The sequence below is a fragment of the Eucalyptus grandis genome, chromosome 5 (assembly GCF_016545825.1).
Source record: "Eucalyptus grandis isolate ANBG69807.140 chromosome 5, ASM1654582v1, whole genome shotgun sequence".
NCBI lineage: Eukaryota > Viridiplantae > Streptophyta > Magnoliopsida > Myrtales > Myrtaceae > Eucalyptus > Eucalyptus grandis.
The window spans coordinates 17,233,853-17,250,079 of NC_052616.1; the positions used below are offsets into that span (position 1 = coordinate 17,233,853).

General features: G+C 38.1%; 1 protein-coding gene across 1 annotated transcript; it reads right to left on the minus strand.

The window, feature by feature from the left end:
* Window positions 1-3,137: 3,137 nt before the first annotated feature.
* On the minus strand, window positions 3,138-7,429 carry LOC108960006 (disease resistance protein RPV1-like). The gene is made up of 5 exons (XM_039312605.1): window positions 6,792-7,429; window positions 5,251-6,358; window positions 4,855-5,127; window positions 3,965-4,768; window positions 3,138-3,858 (listed from the first exon to the last, which is right to left on the minus strand). Exons 1-5 carry the CDS (start codon window positions 7,322-7,324, stop codon window positions 3,319-3,321), a joined length of 3,258 nt encoding a protein of 1,085 aa, XP_039168539.1. The 5' UTR covers window positions 7,325-7,429; the 3' UTR covers window positions 3,138-3,318.
* Window positions 7,430-16,227: the final 8,798 nt, after the last annotated feature.

The window sequence follows — 16,227 nt, forward strand, 5'->3', positions numbered from 1 at the left end:
GGTAAAAAAAAATGATAACATTAGGATAATTCTATCACTGCTTGATCTTGCTCTCTTTCTAACTCTGGCCAATTATCCTTGCAGCCACTCATTTTCAGTAGGATTCGTCGATGTTGCTTTGTTGGATCATCGCGAACATTTGCCTACGCTCGTCGAAGATTGGTTTTGGAACAAAATTTTGGAGAATTAAGCTTGTTAAATTTAATCAACCAATGAAAAAAAAAAAACTTAGAGGATTATATACTAAAATACTAAAAATATAGGATCTAATTGCAAATATCAAAAGTGAAAAATAGGCAATTTCTTTCTTTTTCTTCATTTTGCCCCACTCTTTTTTTTTTTTTTTTTTTTTTAATCTTTTGGACCCCTTGATGATATTTATAGAATGACAAACATTGTCAAGAAGTCATTGTCTAGATCAAGCCCTGATCCATCTTGACATAATTGAGGATGCTTGAAGTCGTCCATGTGGCTATCGCTGATGCAAGATTCAATATCAAGACCACTCTACTTTTGACAATTTACAAGTAAATGGAGATTAATTAATATAAGAAGGAATTTTTTGGCCAAGATATTTCCCAACAATTAACTTGAAAAAGGTTTTTCAGCAGTAGTCGAGTGTCATTTTCTCATAATTTCCTCAAATCAAGTTTAGTATTGCTTTGAAAGTGTTGTGGAAAGGATTTTTTTTTTTTTTTTTTTTTGTGCTGTTTGTGGTTTTTAATTCAAATGTTGAATTCAATGGCTCTCAATTGGTCAAGTGATCTCCTAACATCGATTCCACTAGTAAGTAACTATCGCATTATTTTAATTGAGAGGAGTTGGGGGTTGAAGTTTATGATTGATGATGATACGACCTCTAATCTTGATAAGGTCGATAACCCAATGTGGATTTATTTTAGACACGAGGAATGAAGATAGTCCATTCTTCAGTCTTGCTAGAGGATCAGCTAGTGAATCGGCCCATCAATCCAGTCTCGGAGGCCCCTTTAGTGGAGTTGCCTTGAGACTGTTTCAATTTGGGTTGGCCCAAGATTTTGCTCGAGTGGTTGCCAACATTGCTCATCCTTTTGATTTTGTTCTTGAACGATGTTAATTAAAAAAACAAAATTACAAGAATTAGGAAAGGCTGACAAAAAACGGAATGATTGCATGTCTAAATAAAATCGGTATGTCGCTTTGGTGTTTATTAATTATTTTCTATCGGTGGTGTTGCTTCCATAGTATAAGATGTGAAATGAAGTACATACTCTTTTATGAGGTTACAGCCAAAGAAGAGTCTCTAGTGTTGATAGTTCTTTCCCATTCTTTGTGAACTATGAATTCGTTCGTGCATATTAGTGTCCGAGAGAGAGAGAGAGAGAGAGAGAGAGAGAGGAGGGAGGGAGGGAGGAGGAGAAGGAGAGAATTATACTCGAGATGAGCAAGTGTTACAATCAGAAAAATCAAATATTCAAAAAAGACATCATTACCGTGGAACATCCTGAACCCTTAACGATTGTAAGTGATAGTTTAGTAACGAGTATATGACATCTCATATTCTCTACTGTTCTTGCCAATTCTTGCCTTCAGAAAGTGATTGCCAATTCTTCTTTATTGAATTCTGCGTATGAAAAAGGACGACTTGGGACCGCCAAGACTTAAACGGAGGGTGACTGATGGGAGGAAAAGTAGAAAGAGAATGAACTTTAGCGTAAACCTATCAAGAATATAAAGGCAATCGTGGACCCGTGGTAGGAACTTGACTTTACCACTGTTCTCAGAGGAAATTATCAAAATGCTACTTGGCATTTCACTTGCCCAATAAAAAAGAAAGGAAATAATACATATATATTATTAGGATCAATATCTCAAAATATCTTAAACTGGTACCACTTGAACATATTTACTTCAAAAAAAAAAAATTGGACTCATAAAAACCCTTAAAGTGGTACCACTATTTCAATTTTGCTCTTCATTTCAATCCCGTCCAATTAGGCCGTTAAAAATTTGAGTGCTTAATCATATTGAATTAAGCTGTTCTGGACCTTCAAGGGCCCTTGAGCCAAAGAGTTGATGTGTGATAACACAATTTCAAAGATTTTGGTGCAAAATTTTGCTTTGAAAATGCTCAAAGCTCAAGCAAGCCTTCAACTTAGCATTTTTGAGTACAAGTTCAGGAATTTAATAAAAAATTTCCTTCCGATCTTACCATCACTAATATTTTTGCATTCATATGTTACCCCTCAACCTTGGATAGGAGAAAGAAAGACGTGGTTGATCATAGCTGGGAAGCTTTGCAGAGGAGGCCAAGGGATGCCAGCGCAGCTTTGCTGAGCGTTGAGGTACATCGGCGAAGCTTCGCCGAGGGTCGTGCAACGCTGAGAAGTTTTGTCGAGAAGCTTTGCAAGGGTCGCTTGATGTCAGATTTAGCTTGCTGAGGGTCGAACATCGCGTTGCCCAGTCGTGTGGCCCTGGTGTTTTACCACTTGGGGTTGCATGACAGAGGCGTCGTGTCGCTTAGTTTCACTTGACCTTAGTATCGCGTTGCCGGGTTTGCTCGACTTTAGAGGCGCGTTGCCTAGGCATGACTTCGGCACTGGTCCAACCGTCGAGTCACCCACTTGTGCTTTTCATCTACAACCGCAAGTTCGTTCATTCTCTATTTTTTAATTTTTTTTCTCTATACTAAAAATTGTTCTGTAATCAATATTTTACAAGGCGTTTGTCAAACACCATTCGCTTTTCATGAAAATCTTTAAGTTAATAACCTTTGCTTAAATGCAAAGTCTTAGAAGCTAGATCTCTCCCTTGGTACCTGTCCAACGCAATCTGCCTGGGAACAACAAAGGAACCAACTAAGCTTTCCCGTACAGACCTTTCGATTTTTGAGACAATTAGATCAACACTTCCCCTCGAGAAGCAAAGCTTTAAATGGATTAAGAGAGGTGACAGAATTCTATGTGATACATTTCACTGAACTCGGAAGACCATGACTATTCCAAAAGCATTCCACTTAATATTGCATTGTTGCACTTTGCACCTTAGAGAACAAGAGGGAGATAAAATGTTCCTCAACCGTGTCAGTTAGCATTATGCAAATTCTAATTGAAGGAGCAGACATTTGCAAATTTCTAGTAGAGATGACACAAAACGGGGAAAAGCAAGAGGCATGATTTTGAATTGACATTGAAGGAGCATACATTTGCAAATTTCTAGTAGAAACGAGAAAAAACCAGGGAAAAGCAAGAGGCTTTGGAATCAAGATCACCCAGTTCGCATCCCCAAGAGTCGCTACCTCAACAAGTGCTGCGAGTTGAACCCATACTCTCGCTGTTGTTAAGACCGTCTCATCTTCTTTGTTGAGTTCTGTTCCACTGGACCATCTTCTTCATCCATTGAAAATTGTCTTCCTCTGAGTCTCTTTCCTTGAAACTCCAGTTTGTTTCCATCGGCTGATGGTGTTGGAAAAAAGACCCTCTGCTCATCCTTCTTTTGTTCGCATATTAGACGGAATCCACTCTTCTTTATCATTCCTTCCCGTGCTCTGAAGAAAACTTGGAAATGGTTCCAATCGTTTTGCAGAAGCTTCTCTTTTACTCTCTCTCTGTCAAGTGGGATATATACAAGCCTTACATGATCGGATTCCAATGGACCAATATATGTTACCTGCCGATACACTTCTTTGCCATTAACAAGTAGGCTGACCAAAAATAGATTTTCGAACGTGCTTCCTTCATTCTGGCCAAGAACAACGCAGAGTGCTAGTCCCAAGAACTTGTCACATAAGTCTAGAGGAAACATGAAAGACAAGGAGTTCTCTTTACAATGGAAAATCCATTCAGGCATCTCTCTTCCATTTATAAGAATCTCGACTATCTGTCATATAGATAGCACACATTTCAAGCATTCAAAATTAGAGAGAGAGAGAGAGAGAGAGAGAGAGAGAGAGAGAGAGAGAGAGAGAGAGAGAGAGAGAGGAGACCTCGAGTGATGACCCATCGTCCACGTTGTCCCCTTTGCATTCACAACATGAAGATGAGTTACACATATTTGATGGAAGGTGAGGAATCTCTTGTGATTTCTTGCGTTTATCAGCAAACAAGTCTTTCCAATAATCATACTTGTTGATGCATGTCGGCAGATGAGTAAACTTGTTATTTGCAAGATCTAGGCATGCCAATAGGGGAAAACTAGAACTATCAAGGAACTCTACTTCTGATAGATGGCAACCAGTAAGTCTTAGCTCGCATAGATTTTGGAATCCTAAATCAACATTAGGATCAGTTGAATCCTTCAAGTTCTTTGGAAATATGACAAAATTTGAGCACCCTTCAAGACTAAGAGACTCAAGATTTTTCAACTTGTAAATGCTTGATGGAAGCCTTTCAAGGTTTTTACAATATTCTAAGCCTATCTTCTTCATAGAAACAAGATTTTCAATTGATGCAGGGAGTCCTTTAATACCCATTTCTTGTGAGTTAAGATATTCTAGATGTTTCATCTTTACCGAAATATCAGGGAACTTCTCAAGTTTAGAACAAAAAGAGAGACGAAGTTTCTGAAGATATTTTGTCTTGAGTTCACTAGGAAATATACTAAGATTAAAGCACGATTGTAGCGACAAATATTTTAACTTGCGAAGATATCCAACAGATTGGTGAACCTCCGCCAATCTTAAGCACCAATCAAGATTCAAGCTCTCCAAATTTGGAGCCGATGAAAGGTCAGGAATACTAGCTAGGAAACTGCATTCACTGAAATTGATGGACTTCAACTTGCTAAAATTCTGCAAAAACATGCCAATGCAGTCATTAAGCTCCGTAAATATTTTTATAGATATAAAGAGCGAAAGCTATCATCATGAGGACTTACCTGGAAGTTGTCTCCTAATTGTCTGATATGACTTCCCTGGAGATCAAGTGTAACAAGTTTCTTCGAACCAGAGCCAAAATCTAGATCCGGGGCATTCAGCCAACTAAACCATCTTAGCTCCGTAGGGACACGTACAAGACCTTGTGAAGAGATGCGGACTTTATGAAAAATGAGCATTCTCAACTTTTTCATGTTTGCAAAAGCATTTGGACTAATGTTCATCTCTTTTTGTGTGGGCAAGTCCAATGCTATGGCCTTTACCACATTCGGTCCCTGTATCATAATAGAGCAAATTCAGTCATCCAACAAATTTCTGGTTGAGAATTACGTTATATTGTCTAGATCAGGGTAATGTAAAAACTAAGATGTAGCAAAATTGACATAAACAACTTTTACCGTATCTTCATTTAGAATGGACTGAACATCTTCGAAAAGCCATAATCTACTCCGTTTCCTGGGATCATCACGACATTCCTGATTCACAATATTTTTACCCATGAACTGGATCAAATCATGCATTTGCAGGCTCCCATACTCATCTTTTATCAAGGATCTGTCGATGAGAATTTCTATTCCTATGGTCGTGTGGAAATCACGGCTATTAAGAACTTCCTCAATGTATTCTATACTTTTCCCCTTAAAGAAACAGGCTATATCGAGAAAAATCTCCTTCTCATTGTCCTCCAACCCATCAAAGCTTATCTTGAGAACTTGATTGATAGTTGGTTCAGGAATTTTGGAGAATTTATTGAATGTACTTTCCCATGCAGCTTTCGTTCTTCCCCGTAAGAATGAGCCCAACACTTCTAGGGCTAAAGGAAGACTGGCAGCATAATGCAATGCTCTATCTATGAGATCCCTTTGTATTCCCACTGTCTTGCCATTTGGGAAGGCATGCCGAGTAAAGAGTTTTAGTGCTTTGTCGTCTTCTAAAGCTCCAACTTCATACACACAAGATATATCATGAGAAAGTAGCAAATGTTTATCTCTTGATGTAACAATGATTGTACTTCCTTTTCCAAACCAATCGCGTTTTCCAGCTAATGCATTTAGGTGATCCAACTTGTCAACATCATCAAGAACCACAAGAACCTTCTTACAACATAGTCTTTCCCGTATCAAACTAATTCCTCTGTCCACACTAACGATTGTTAGACACCCAGGAGATAAGAGCTCATACATGAGTCTTTCCTGCAAAGTAAGTAGACCATTGCTCTGGTTCGAAGTTTCTCTAACTCTTGCCAAAAAACTACAACCCTGATATTGTTTCTCAATAGCATTATAAAGGGCCTTAGCAATTGTTGTCTTCCCTATGCCTCCAGGTCCCCATAGACCTATCATCAGAACATCATCATCACCATTATCCAACTCTTTCTGTAACAATAGTATAAGCTTTCGAACTTGGGATTTTATTCCAACAGGATACTTAGCGACATGTAGGGATGTTCGGTTGAGATGAATTGATAATTCCTTTACGATGCACTGTATGAGCTCCGCTTCATGTCTGATAAGCACTCAAAATAAAGAGAACATGTTTTAGCATTTCAAAGCTATAACAGGAATTCAACCTCTAACGTCATGAGGAAACTATTACAAGAAGATTAGCACATAATAAGATGAAAAGAGGCACCACATACCCCCGCCAACATCTGCCCAAGGAAAATTACAAAGAACCTGTGCCTGAAGACAATAGTGACTCGAGTGCTATGAACCAAACTTTTTATCTAAGACGAAAATTTATCATCATCTACATAGCAAGCAGCGAATTCGAAGAATCTGCTAGCTTGAAATTTTGGTTACTTGACTTCTATGTCTACGGCAAATTCAAAAAACTTGATGCATTGTTTCGGCAATTCAAACGCATACATACGATATTTAGATCTAGCAAACAATCAAGAGCTAATAATGGCAAAGCATTGCATCACGTTTGTGCGTACCTATCATTCAACTCCCACCCAGACAAGCTACCAGCTTCCAAGAGAGCCTCCTTCCATCTCTTCACTTCCTCCGAATCCTTTCCGAACTTGGACTCATGCTTATCCATAGCTCTCCCATAACTCTCTTTCCATGCTCTTACTTCTCTTGGTTCCACTTTGTAAAACACTGGGAATACAATCAAGCCATTTCGCTCCTTGCACTCTATGATTTTCGAGAGCTCTTCCAAACACCACCGTGAGGAGGCGTAGTTCTTGGAGAAAACGATGATCGCAACGCGCGATTCCTCAATCACCCTCAGTAGCCCTTGCGATATTTTCTCTCCTTTCCTAAGTTCCTTGCTATCGACAAAAGTGTTTAATCCGTTCTGGTCTAGAGCTGCATAAAGATGACTGAGGAAGTTCTTGCGAACATCTGGGCCTCTGAAACTTAAGAACACATGGTAATATCTTTTTGGATTCGAAGAAGAAGCCATTGAAAGAGCTGATGAATGATTTGCTTCAAGAATGTTGGGTTTCCAAGCTCTACCTCTCATCTATGTATAACTTTGTTCGTGGAGTGGGACTTACGCAATGGAACGAAGACCAAAGAAGTTCGACGTAGATCAGACTCCCCTCAGTACCGTGGGTCTCTTTTTCGGTTCAGGAGCTCACACGTGCGATCACAAGCCGCGTAAACCGCGTAAACCGCGGAAGCCACCATCAGAGGCACCATTCGAAGATAATCGTGTGCATTTTCACGTAACCTAAGTCTCTTTCTCCTATGTTCCTTTCGGAACTTTCCTCGTTCCTTCCCTCCTCTTCCTCCCCCCGGGGCCAAAACACAAATAAATATTCGCGCACAGCAGTTCTGGCCAATTTCTTGGCAATATCATTTCTAGTTCACTGAATTTGTATTTTAAATAAAGGGATATGTTCAGTAGAAGTCCTAAAACTTGTCAAGAAAGTGCAATTGAGTCCTAAAACTTACAAAAAGTGCAATCAAATTCTAAAATTTGTCAAGTTGGTTCAATTCAGTCCTAAAGTTAACACCGTAAAAAAGTTAATGGAATTGCTGACGTAGCACTAACGTGGCGCTGACATAATATTTTAAATGAATTTTTATTATATATATGGCTTTTTAAAATAATTTTTTTATTCAAAATCTTTAAAAATAAGATAAAAAACTAAAAAGAAAAAGCTAAATTTATTTAAAAAATAAAACTATTAAAAAAAATGGCTGCCGGTGGAGCTTCGCTGCCACCATCGCTGGAGGGGCCGGTGACGGCTGCCGGACGGGCCGGTGATGGTCGCCGGCCCAGGTGGGTGCCCGGTCTTCGTCTGGGGGCGATGGTCGCCAGCCCTCGCGGGCCGACAACCATCGCCCGCCACAGCGAGGCCTCGCCGGCCCTCGCCTAGGGTCAATGATGCTCGCCCGGATCCGGGCGCCAAGCAGCCCAACCTCATGGTCCTCCTCCTCCTCGCCTCGCCATTCTCATCGTTGTCGGCGGCGGGGCGGCGTCGTCCTCGTCGGCGGAGCTGGTGGAGCGAGCGACGGCCTCGAGCTCCTCCTCGTCCTCCTCGTTGGCTGGCTCGTTGAGCTGCGGCTGCTCCGCCTCCTCAGACCCGTCCAACAGCGCCTCGTCGGACGACGCCTGCTCGCCCAAATCTGGGCGAGCATCGTCGACCCCAGGCCGATGGTCACCGGCCCCCCGCGAGGCCTCGCCGGCCCTCGCGGGGGGCGGCGTGCCCAGATCTGGGCGTCCTCGCCCGACCTAGCGAGGGTGGCCGGCCCTCACCTAGGGCCGACGAGACCTCACCCGGGCGAGGGCCGGCCACCCCGCCTAGGGCTGGCGACCATCGCCGTCCCCTCCGGCGGCCGTCACCGGCCCCTCCCGAGAGATGGGCGGCTGCGGAAGCTCCATCGGCAGCCTTTTTTATTTTTATTTTATTTAGCTTTTTCTTTTTAATTTTTTATCTTATTTTTAAAGATTTTGAGTAAAATATAATTAAAAAAACCATATATATATATAATAAAAAAATTCATTTAAAATATTATGTCAGCGCCATGTCAGCAATTCCGTTAACTTTTTTGACGGTGTTAACTTTAGGACTGAATTGAATCAACTTTACAAGTTTTAAGACTTGATTGCACTTTTTGCAAGTTTTAGGACTCAATTGCACTTTCTTGACAAGTTTTAGGACTTCTGCTGAACATATCCCTTAAATAAATTACGAACTCGGGTCACCAAGACTCAAAACAAAGGGTCGCTAATGGGATGGAAAGTGAGATAGAGAGTAAACTTTAGCACAAGCCAATGAAGAATGCAAAGGCAATTTTAGTACGAGGTAATCACTTGGTATTTTCACTTGCCAAATGAAATGGAGTCGACTCTTTGAAAGGAGAAGAAGGAAAGGAAGGGTATGTCTATATTTTTAGGATTGGCATAATAGAAAATCGCATACTGATATTGCTTGAACACATTTATCTAATTAATTTTTTGACTCATAAAATCTCTCAAAGTGGCATGATTGCCTCAAATTTATCATCCCTTACAATTCCGTCCAGTTTCGCCCTTAGAATTTCTTACACGGCAGCTAATGAGGCTAACGGTGTTTGCGGACACACTCATATGGAAATTTTTAAGCACGATAACCATGTCACCATTTTTTGGTGGAGACGCATGTAAAATTGGGGAAATCTGAATTTACCCAACTTGTCTCTATTTTTGTCAAGTCAAAATTGGACATTGCAAATGGGAGCTCCGTCTAAGTAATCGATAGACTCTAAAAACTTGCTAGGCTCTCGGTCTAAAGAAATTCTTGCCCTGTTATTACTCTCGGTCTACAAGTGGGCGCTCGACCCATCCGACCCATACTTCAGCCATATGAGAGTTTTCGGGTCTCATAGTAAGTTTTGAGTGTAAAAACAGGGTGAGAGATTATTTCTCTATTTCTTGTTTCGTACTCTATTAAACTCGAGTTGTGGTGGATTGCATGGTCCAATTTGTGCAACATCATTACACATTTAAATGATATCAAGCTGTCATGTGGTACATTAATACCAATTGACGATTGCACTTATAATTCTATAATTCATAAGTGAGTCCATTACCGATGACACATTAATTTTTACTCAAAGAACTATCATGCATTTTATAAAAATTAAGAATCGGAATCATAGAATTTGACCCATAATCAAAGTATCGATATTACATAATTTCACATTTGCATTTTATTTTATTTTTCTACATTTGGAGATTTGAAATTAGGAACGTTTCTTGTTTGAAAATAGTACGTCCATGTCGAGCATCGACTTTCGCTCGCAAAAATTGTGAATTAGCCTGTCACGCAACTCGACAAAAGAAAAAGGGTAGCAACGCTCTGACTGGCACAGCCATTCAGGCATGGGCCATGTTCAAAAGCAAATGAAAAAAAATGGGCAAAAGCTCCAGAGAGCACGGTGAGGATGCGTCCAAGAAAAGGGAAAAAAAAAGGTTAATGCTAGCGAAAAATCTAAATCAATTCATCTGTAACAAATTTATTCTAATTAAATTAATATTACGAAAATACACAAATTAATAAATCTGTGACAAACAAAGGGTAAAACCTTAAACCGATACATTTATTAATTATCATGTCTTGTCTAACTCAAGAATTTAACAATAAAATCTAATAGAAACTAAAAAAAGAGTAAATGTATAAATTTAAGGTTTTTAGATAAATTTACTATAAGTATATTAGTTTGAGATTTTTCATAATATTAATAAGAAAAATGGTTGCCTCGGTGAAATACAAGGCACGTGGAAAAGACTTTGGAATAGGAATAAAGGAAATGATGGACAAATTTTTAGTCCATAAATAAATTTGGAACAAAAATGAAATGTAAAAAAATTCTACTTTTCATTTTATAGAACAAAAATGAGAAATGAAAACTTTTCTCATCATTCGCCCTTGCTACTAGCCGGCCACTCACTCCCCGCTGCCCGTTGTCTGCTATCCATTATTAGTTGTCACCTGCCCGCCCATCGCCTGGGAGAGAAATTTTGTATAAATTTTATTCCAAGAATAGAAATTATATGTCTTTATCAAACGCATATATTTGCTAAAAAACTTGTATGTATAATAGAAATAGAAAAATATATGTTCGTCCATAAATTGATTTCTTGAATAGAATAGTTATCATTTGTGCTCAAAAAAATTCCGGAGCTTCCCTGCCTTTAGAGTTTCTTAAGGTTTCTCTTCGGAAGTTATTAAAGTAAAAATTCCATGAGATATAATTTCCCTTTTTCTTACTTAAAACTCTAATAATTTCTTGCGTTGAGGTGTACGGTGTGGTCCAGTATGGACAACGTCGTTCCTAATACGGAATTATCTACATTAATACAAATTGACGATTGTGCAACTAGATTTTAGCTTGGGGGCTTGATCATGCTAATGTTATTATTAGTACCATTTCGGTACCACTAACTTGGAAGGTAGTTTATCTAAATGATTATGCACTCTTGATTACCAATTTTGGTCCTAAAGGTATCACAGTCGCTAAGTGATCGTGCATATTTTCTTGAAGGGTTTATTATGGTCCTAAACTAGCCTTAACTGAGAAAGGAAATTAATAGTTAGGCCATTGAAATGGCTATTTAAACTAAACAACCAAGTATCAAAATCATCTAAGTAAAAGTACGGAAAATGAAAAACTCGATACAAGTCAGGCAAAAAATAAACATGGCCTCGTTATAAGCCCTGAGACATGAATCCCCATAAGCTAAACACGATGTTAAGTCGGGCAAAGAATATATAATGTATTGTTATTTAACCTCGGGACATGAACCTCCATAAGCTTGAGGCTAGATGCTAATTCTAAACCTAATTCTATTTATTTTATGATGGTGAAGCTAATTTAAGCTATTCTGACCAATTATTTAGGATGTAGTTCTAAGTATAATCAGGCTTTTATTAACTAGAACCTAAACTAACTTACTTCTTGAAACCTAAGTTTATTAATCCAAGCTAGCCTGTTAAAACTAAGCTAGGCTAATCTAATTAGGTGTCTTCGGACCACTGTAGACCGCCGCCCTTGGCTCCTCCTCGACTGTTGGGTCGTCGGGAGCCAAGCTCTAGCTCTCATCATCGTATCACTTTGCTCGTGGAGTATGACTCACGCATTGGAGCGAAGACCAAAGATAGATTTCCCCACTACCGCGTACTATCATAGTCTGGTCAATAAAGTAGAGATTCTGCCCGATTCCCCATTTATTTGTCGAGCTTCTTTTTAACTTTCGTCTTCTTTTTGCGTAAACCACGGAAAGCAGCAATTAGGGCCACTATTAAAAAATGATCGTCTACATTCTCACGGAACCAAAGTTACTTTTCTCCCCGATTCCCCATTTATTTGTCGAGCTCCTTTATAACTTTCGTCTTCTTTTTGCGTAAACCGCGGAAAGCCGCAATTAGGGCCACTATTAAAAAAATATAGTCTACATTCTCGCGGAACCAAAGTTTCTTTTCTCTAAGGTTCCCTTTGGGACTTTCCTCGTTCCCTCCCCTCCGAATGAATATCCCACGCACCAGTTCTGGGAAATTTCTTGGCAATATCATTTCCACTTCCTTGAATTTTGCGTTTTGGATAGAGGACGACCTGGGGCCGACGAGACTTAAACCAAGCGGCGCTAAGGGATGGAAAGTGAGAAAGAGATGAACTTTAGTGCAAGCCAATGAAGAATGTAAACACAATCCTATTATGAACGTGACTTTACCAATTTTCTTTGAGGGAACCACTTGGTATTTTCACTTGCCAAATGAAAAGGATTTTGACTCTTCCAAAGGAGGAGAGGAAAAGAAAGAATATATCTATATTATCAGGATTAATATAACAGAAAATAGCAAATTGCTTGAACATATTTACCTAAATGATGTTTCAACGCCCGATTGCCTCAAATTTACTATCTGTTATAATTCCGTGCAATCTTGCCATTAAAATTTTGCTAACAAGACTAATGATATTTGCAATGCATGATGACCATATCGCCATTTGTTCATTGGAGAAAGTTGTAGATTATCTCTACTATTGTTAAGTCAAAATTGCATATTGCAATAATTTTTTTTTTTTTTTTTTTGGTCCAAACATATCGCAATTTAGAATTCCATACAAGTGAGATCGGTAGACCTATAAAAACTTGCTAGGCTCTTAGTCTATAGAAAATCTTGCCCCATGGGGATTACGCACAAATTGCTAATACTCTCCTTCCACATAGGAAAATAATTATTTTATATGATTAAAGTGTCCTACTAATCTCCAACAAAGCCAATCTGAATCCCTATAATGAGCCCAGCCAGGGAAAAATTGTCATCAAGTCTAGAAAAGCATATTACCAAAAATGCGAAGAGAACGACTCGCATGTCTCTCTCCACAACCCTAAATTGAGTGTGCTTGCACTGTATCAATTAGATGAGAACATGGTGGTCAGTATCAACAACGCATTGGATCTGAAGAAAACATGATATGAGATAAATTGTTCACATATGACATTGTTTATATTTGATGATACGAGGACTCGATTGTTGTGTGTCTCATTCTTACATATATCCATTTAGATTAGTTGACTAATTCAAATTAGATCACAAGAGTAAGGAAAGGCTAATAAAATGGGATGATTCAATGTCTAAATAGAATCAATTGTTGTGTGTTTCGTTCTTACATATATCCATTCAGATTAGCTGACTAATTCAAATTAGATCACAAGAGTAAGGAAAGGCTGATATTACCAAAAATTGTATCACTTTGCTCATAGAGTATGACTGTTGCAATGGAACGAAGACCAAAGGAAGTTAGATTCCCCCAGCTACCGCTACTATCACAGTCAGGTCGATAAAGTAGAGATTCTTGCCCGACCCCGTTCATTTGTCGAGCTTCTTTTTGACTTTCGTCTTCTTTTTGCTCAAACCACAGAAAGCAACGATCAGAACCAAAGTTCTGGGCAATTTCTTGGCAATATCATTCTCACTTCCTTGAATTTTGTGTTTTGGATAGGGGACGACTTGGGGCCGAGGAGACTTAAACAAAGGTTTGCTAAGGGATGGAAAGTGAGAAAGAGAAAGAACTTTAGCATAAGCCAATGAAGAATGTGAACGCAATCCTAGTATGAACTTGACTTCACCAATGTTCTTCGAGGAAATCGCTTGGCATAAAGGGACTCGACTCTTCCAAAGGAGGAGAAGAAAAGGAAGAATATGTCTATATTACTAGAATTAGCATAACAGAAATAGCAAATTACTTGAACACATTTACCTAATGATGTTTCAACCCACTATTGCCTCAAATTTACAATCTATTATAATTCTATCCAATTTCACCATTAAAATGGCGTATGTGGCAACTAATGAGGCAAAAGTTATTGGCGAGGCACGCTTCTATGAACATTTTTATGTATGATGACCAGATCACCATTTTTTTCAATGGAGACCCATGTAAAATTGGATAAAGTTGAATCTACCTAACTATCTCTACTATTGTTAAGTCAAAATTGCATATTGCAATGTTTTTTTTTTTTGGGGGGGGTCCGAGCATATTGCAATTTAGAACTCAATATAAGTGAGGTCGGAAAACCTATAAAAACTTGCTAGGCTCTTAGTCTGTAGAAAATCTTGCCCTATGGAGATTACGCACAAATTGCCTAATACTCTCCTTCCACGTAGGAAAATAATTATTTCATATGATTGAAGTGTCCTGCTAATCTCCAACAAAGCCAATCCCAATCCCAATGATGAGCCCAGCAAGGGAAAACTTGACATAAAGTCTAAGAAAAGCATATTACCAAAAATGTGAAGAGACAAGACTCACCTGTCTTTCTCCACAACCCTAAATTGTGTGTACTTGCACTATATCTATCAGATAATAACAGTACGTACGATAGTGAAATTATGTCAAAAAGACAATCACTATAAGATAAAAATTTCTCTTTCTTGTTACTTTTATCAGAAAATTAACTTTCAGTTGGTTGGTATTAGTAACGCATTGGCCCCGCCGCGCAATGATAATGTGCCCACTATAGAAAATGGGTACTCCCATTTCATGATATCGAGTCATCATGCTATACATTGATATTAATTAATGATTGCACTTATAGTTCCATGATTCATAAGTGAAGTCCAATTCCATCAACACATAAATTTTCGCTTAAAAATTTCTCGTGCATTTCCATAAAAATTAAGAATAACAATAGTAGAATTTGACTTGTAATCAAAATAGTGATATCACATAATTTCACATTTGCATTTTTAAATTTTAATTTTTAGTCGTAGAATTTGTCTCATGAAATAGCATGTCCGCGTCGGATATCAACCTTTCCAAATTTTGTGAACCAGCTTGTCACGCAACTCGACAAAAGAAAAAGGGGAGCAACACTCTAACAAGCACAGCGATTCAAGCATGGGCAAAAGCTTCAAGGAGTACAAAGAGAATGCATCCAAGAAAGGGAAAAGGGATGAATTAATAAATCACGAAAAATCCTAAATCAATATATCTGGACAATTTTACCTCAAATTAATTTATGTTAAATTGGATTAATATTACGAAAATTCATAGATTAGTACACTTGTCAAAAATGAAAGGTAAAACCCAAAATTAATATATCATCAACTGTCATGTATTGTCCAACTTAATAATTTGACGATAAAATCTAATGAAAATTAAGGGTAAATTTGTTATAAATATACCAATTTGAAGGTTTTTTTAGTAGTCAAAATTTTATTTTATTATAATTTATTATAAATATATTAATTTAAAAAAATTTCGTGATATCAAATTAAAAAGAAAAGGAATGGGTTGCCTAAGTAAAATACAAGACACATGAAAAGACTTTGGAACAGGAATCAAGGAAATGGTGGATGGTGTTTAATGGCCTTTCGGTTCTTCACGTGGAGAATACAAGACAAAAAGATGAAAAAAAAAAAAAAAAAAAAGGACATGGGGATCTGGATAAAGGAACAAAAATGCACATCATAACTATTATATCTCTTTAATTCATTTTTAACACAATTTTATTTTTCTATTTCTAAGATAATTTTATAATTAAGAAATGAAAACTACAAATTTTATATTTTTCTAATTCTAGAACAAAAATAAGAAATAAAAATTCTTCTCATTGCTCGGCCACCCACTCCTTACCACTTATTGCCCGTTGCTTGTAGTCACTTGCCCGCTTGCTGCCCGAAAGAAAGAAATTTCGTGTTGTTATTAAATGAATTTTTATTTTGGAAACAATTTTTTCTTTGTCGTCGAACACATGTGTTTGCTAAAAAAAAAACTCATAAAGGAAATAGAAATACAAAAATTTATTTAAAAAATTGATTTTTGAAACAAAATAATTATCATTTGTGCCCAAAAAAATTCCAGAGTTTCCTTGAGAGTCTCCAAAAGAAAAAACCACGTTCTTAGGAGTTGCCATGAGAGTGTCTTGGG

What these genes read in the sequence shown, in the direction of transcription:
- LOC108960006 (XM_039312605.1), bottom strand. Translation starts at nt 7,324, where the DNA reads ATGAGAGGTAGAGCTTGGAAACCCAACATTCTTGAAGCAAATCATTCA. An exon ending in CCATTCTAAATGAAGATACG is followed by an intron (nt 5,128 to 5,250) that starts GTAAAAGTTGTT and finishes ATTATGATACAG; the next exon opens with GGACCGAATGTGGTAAAGGC. An exon ending in AATTAGGAGACAACTTCCAG is followed by an intron (nt 4,769 to 4,854) that starts GTAAGTCCTCAT and finishes ATGTTTTTGCAG; the next exon opens with AATTTTAGCAAGTTGAAGTC.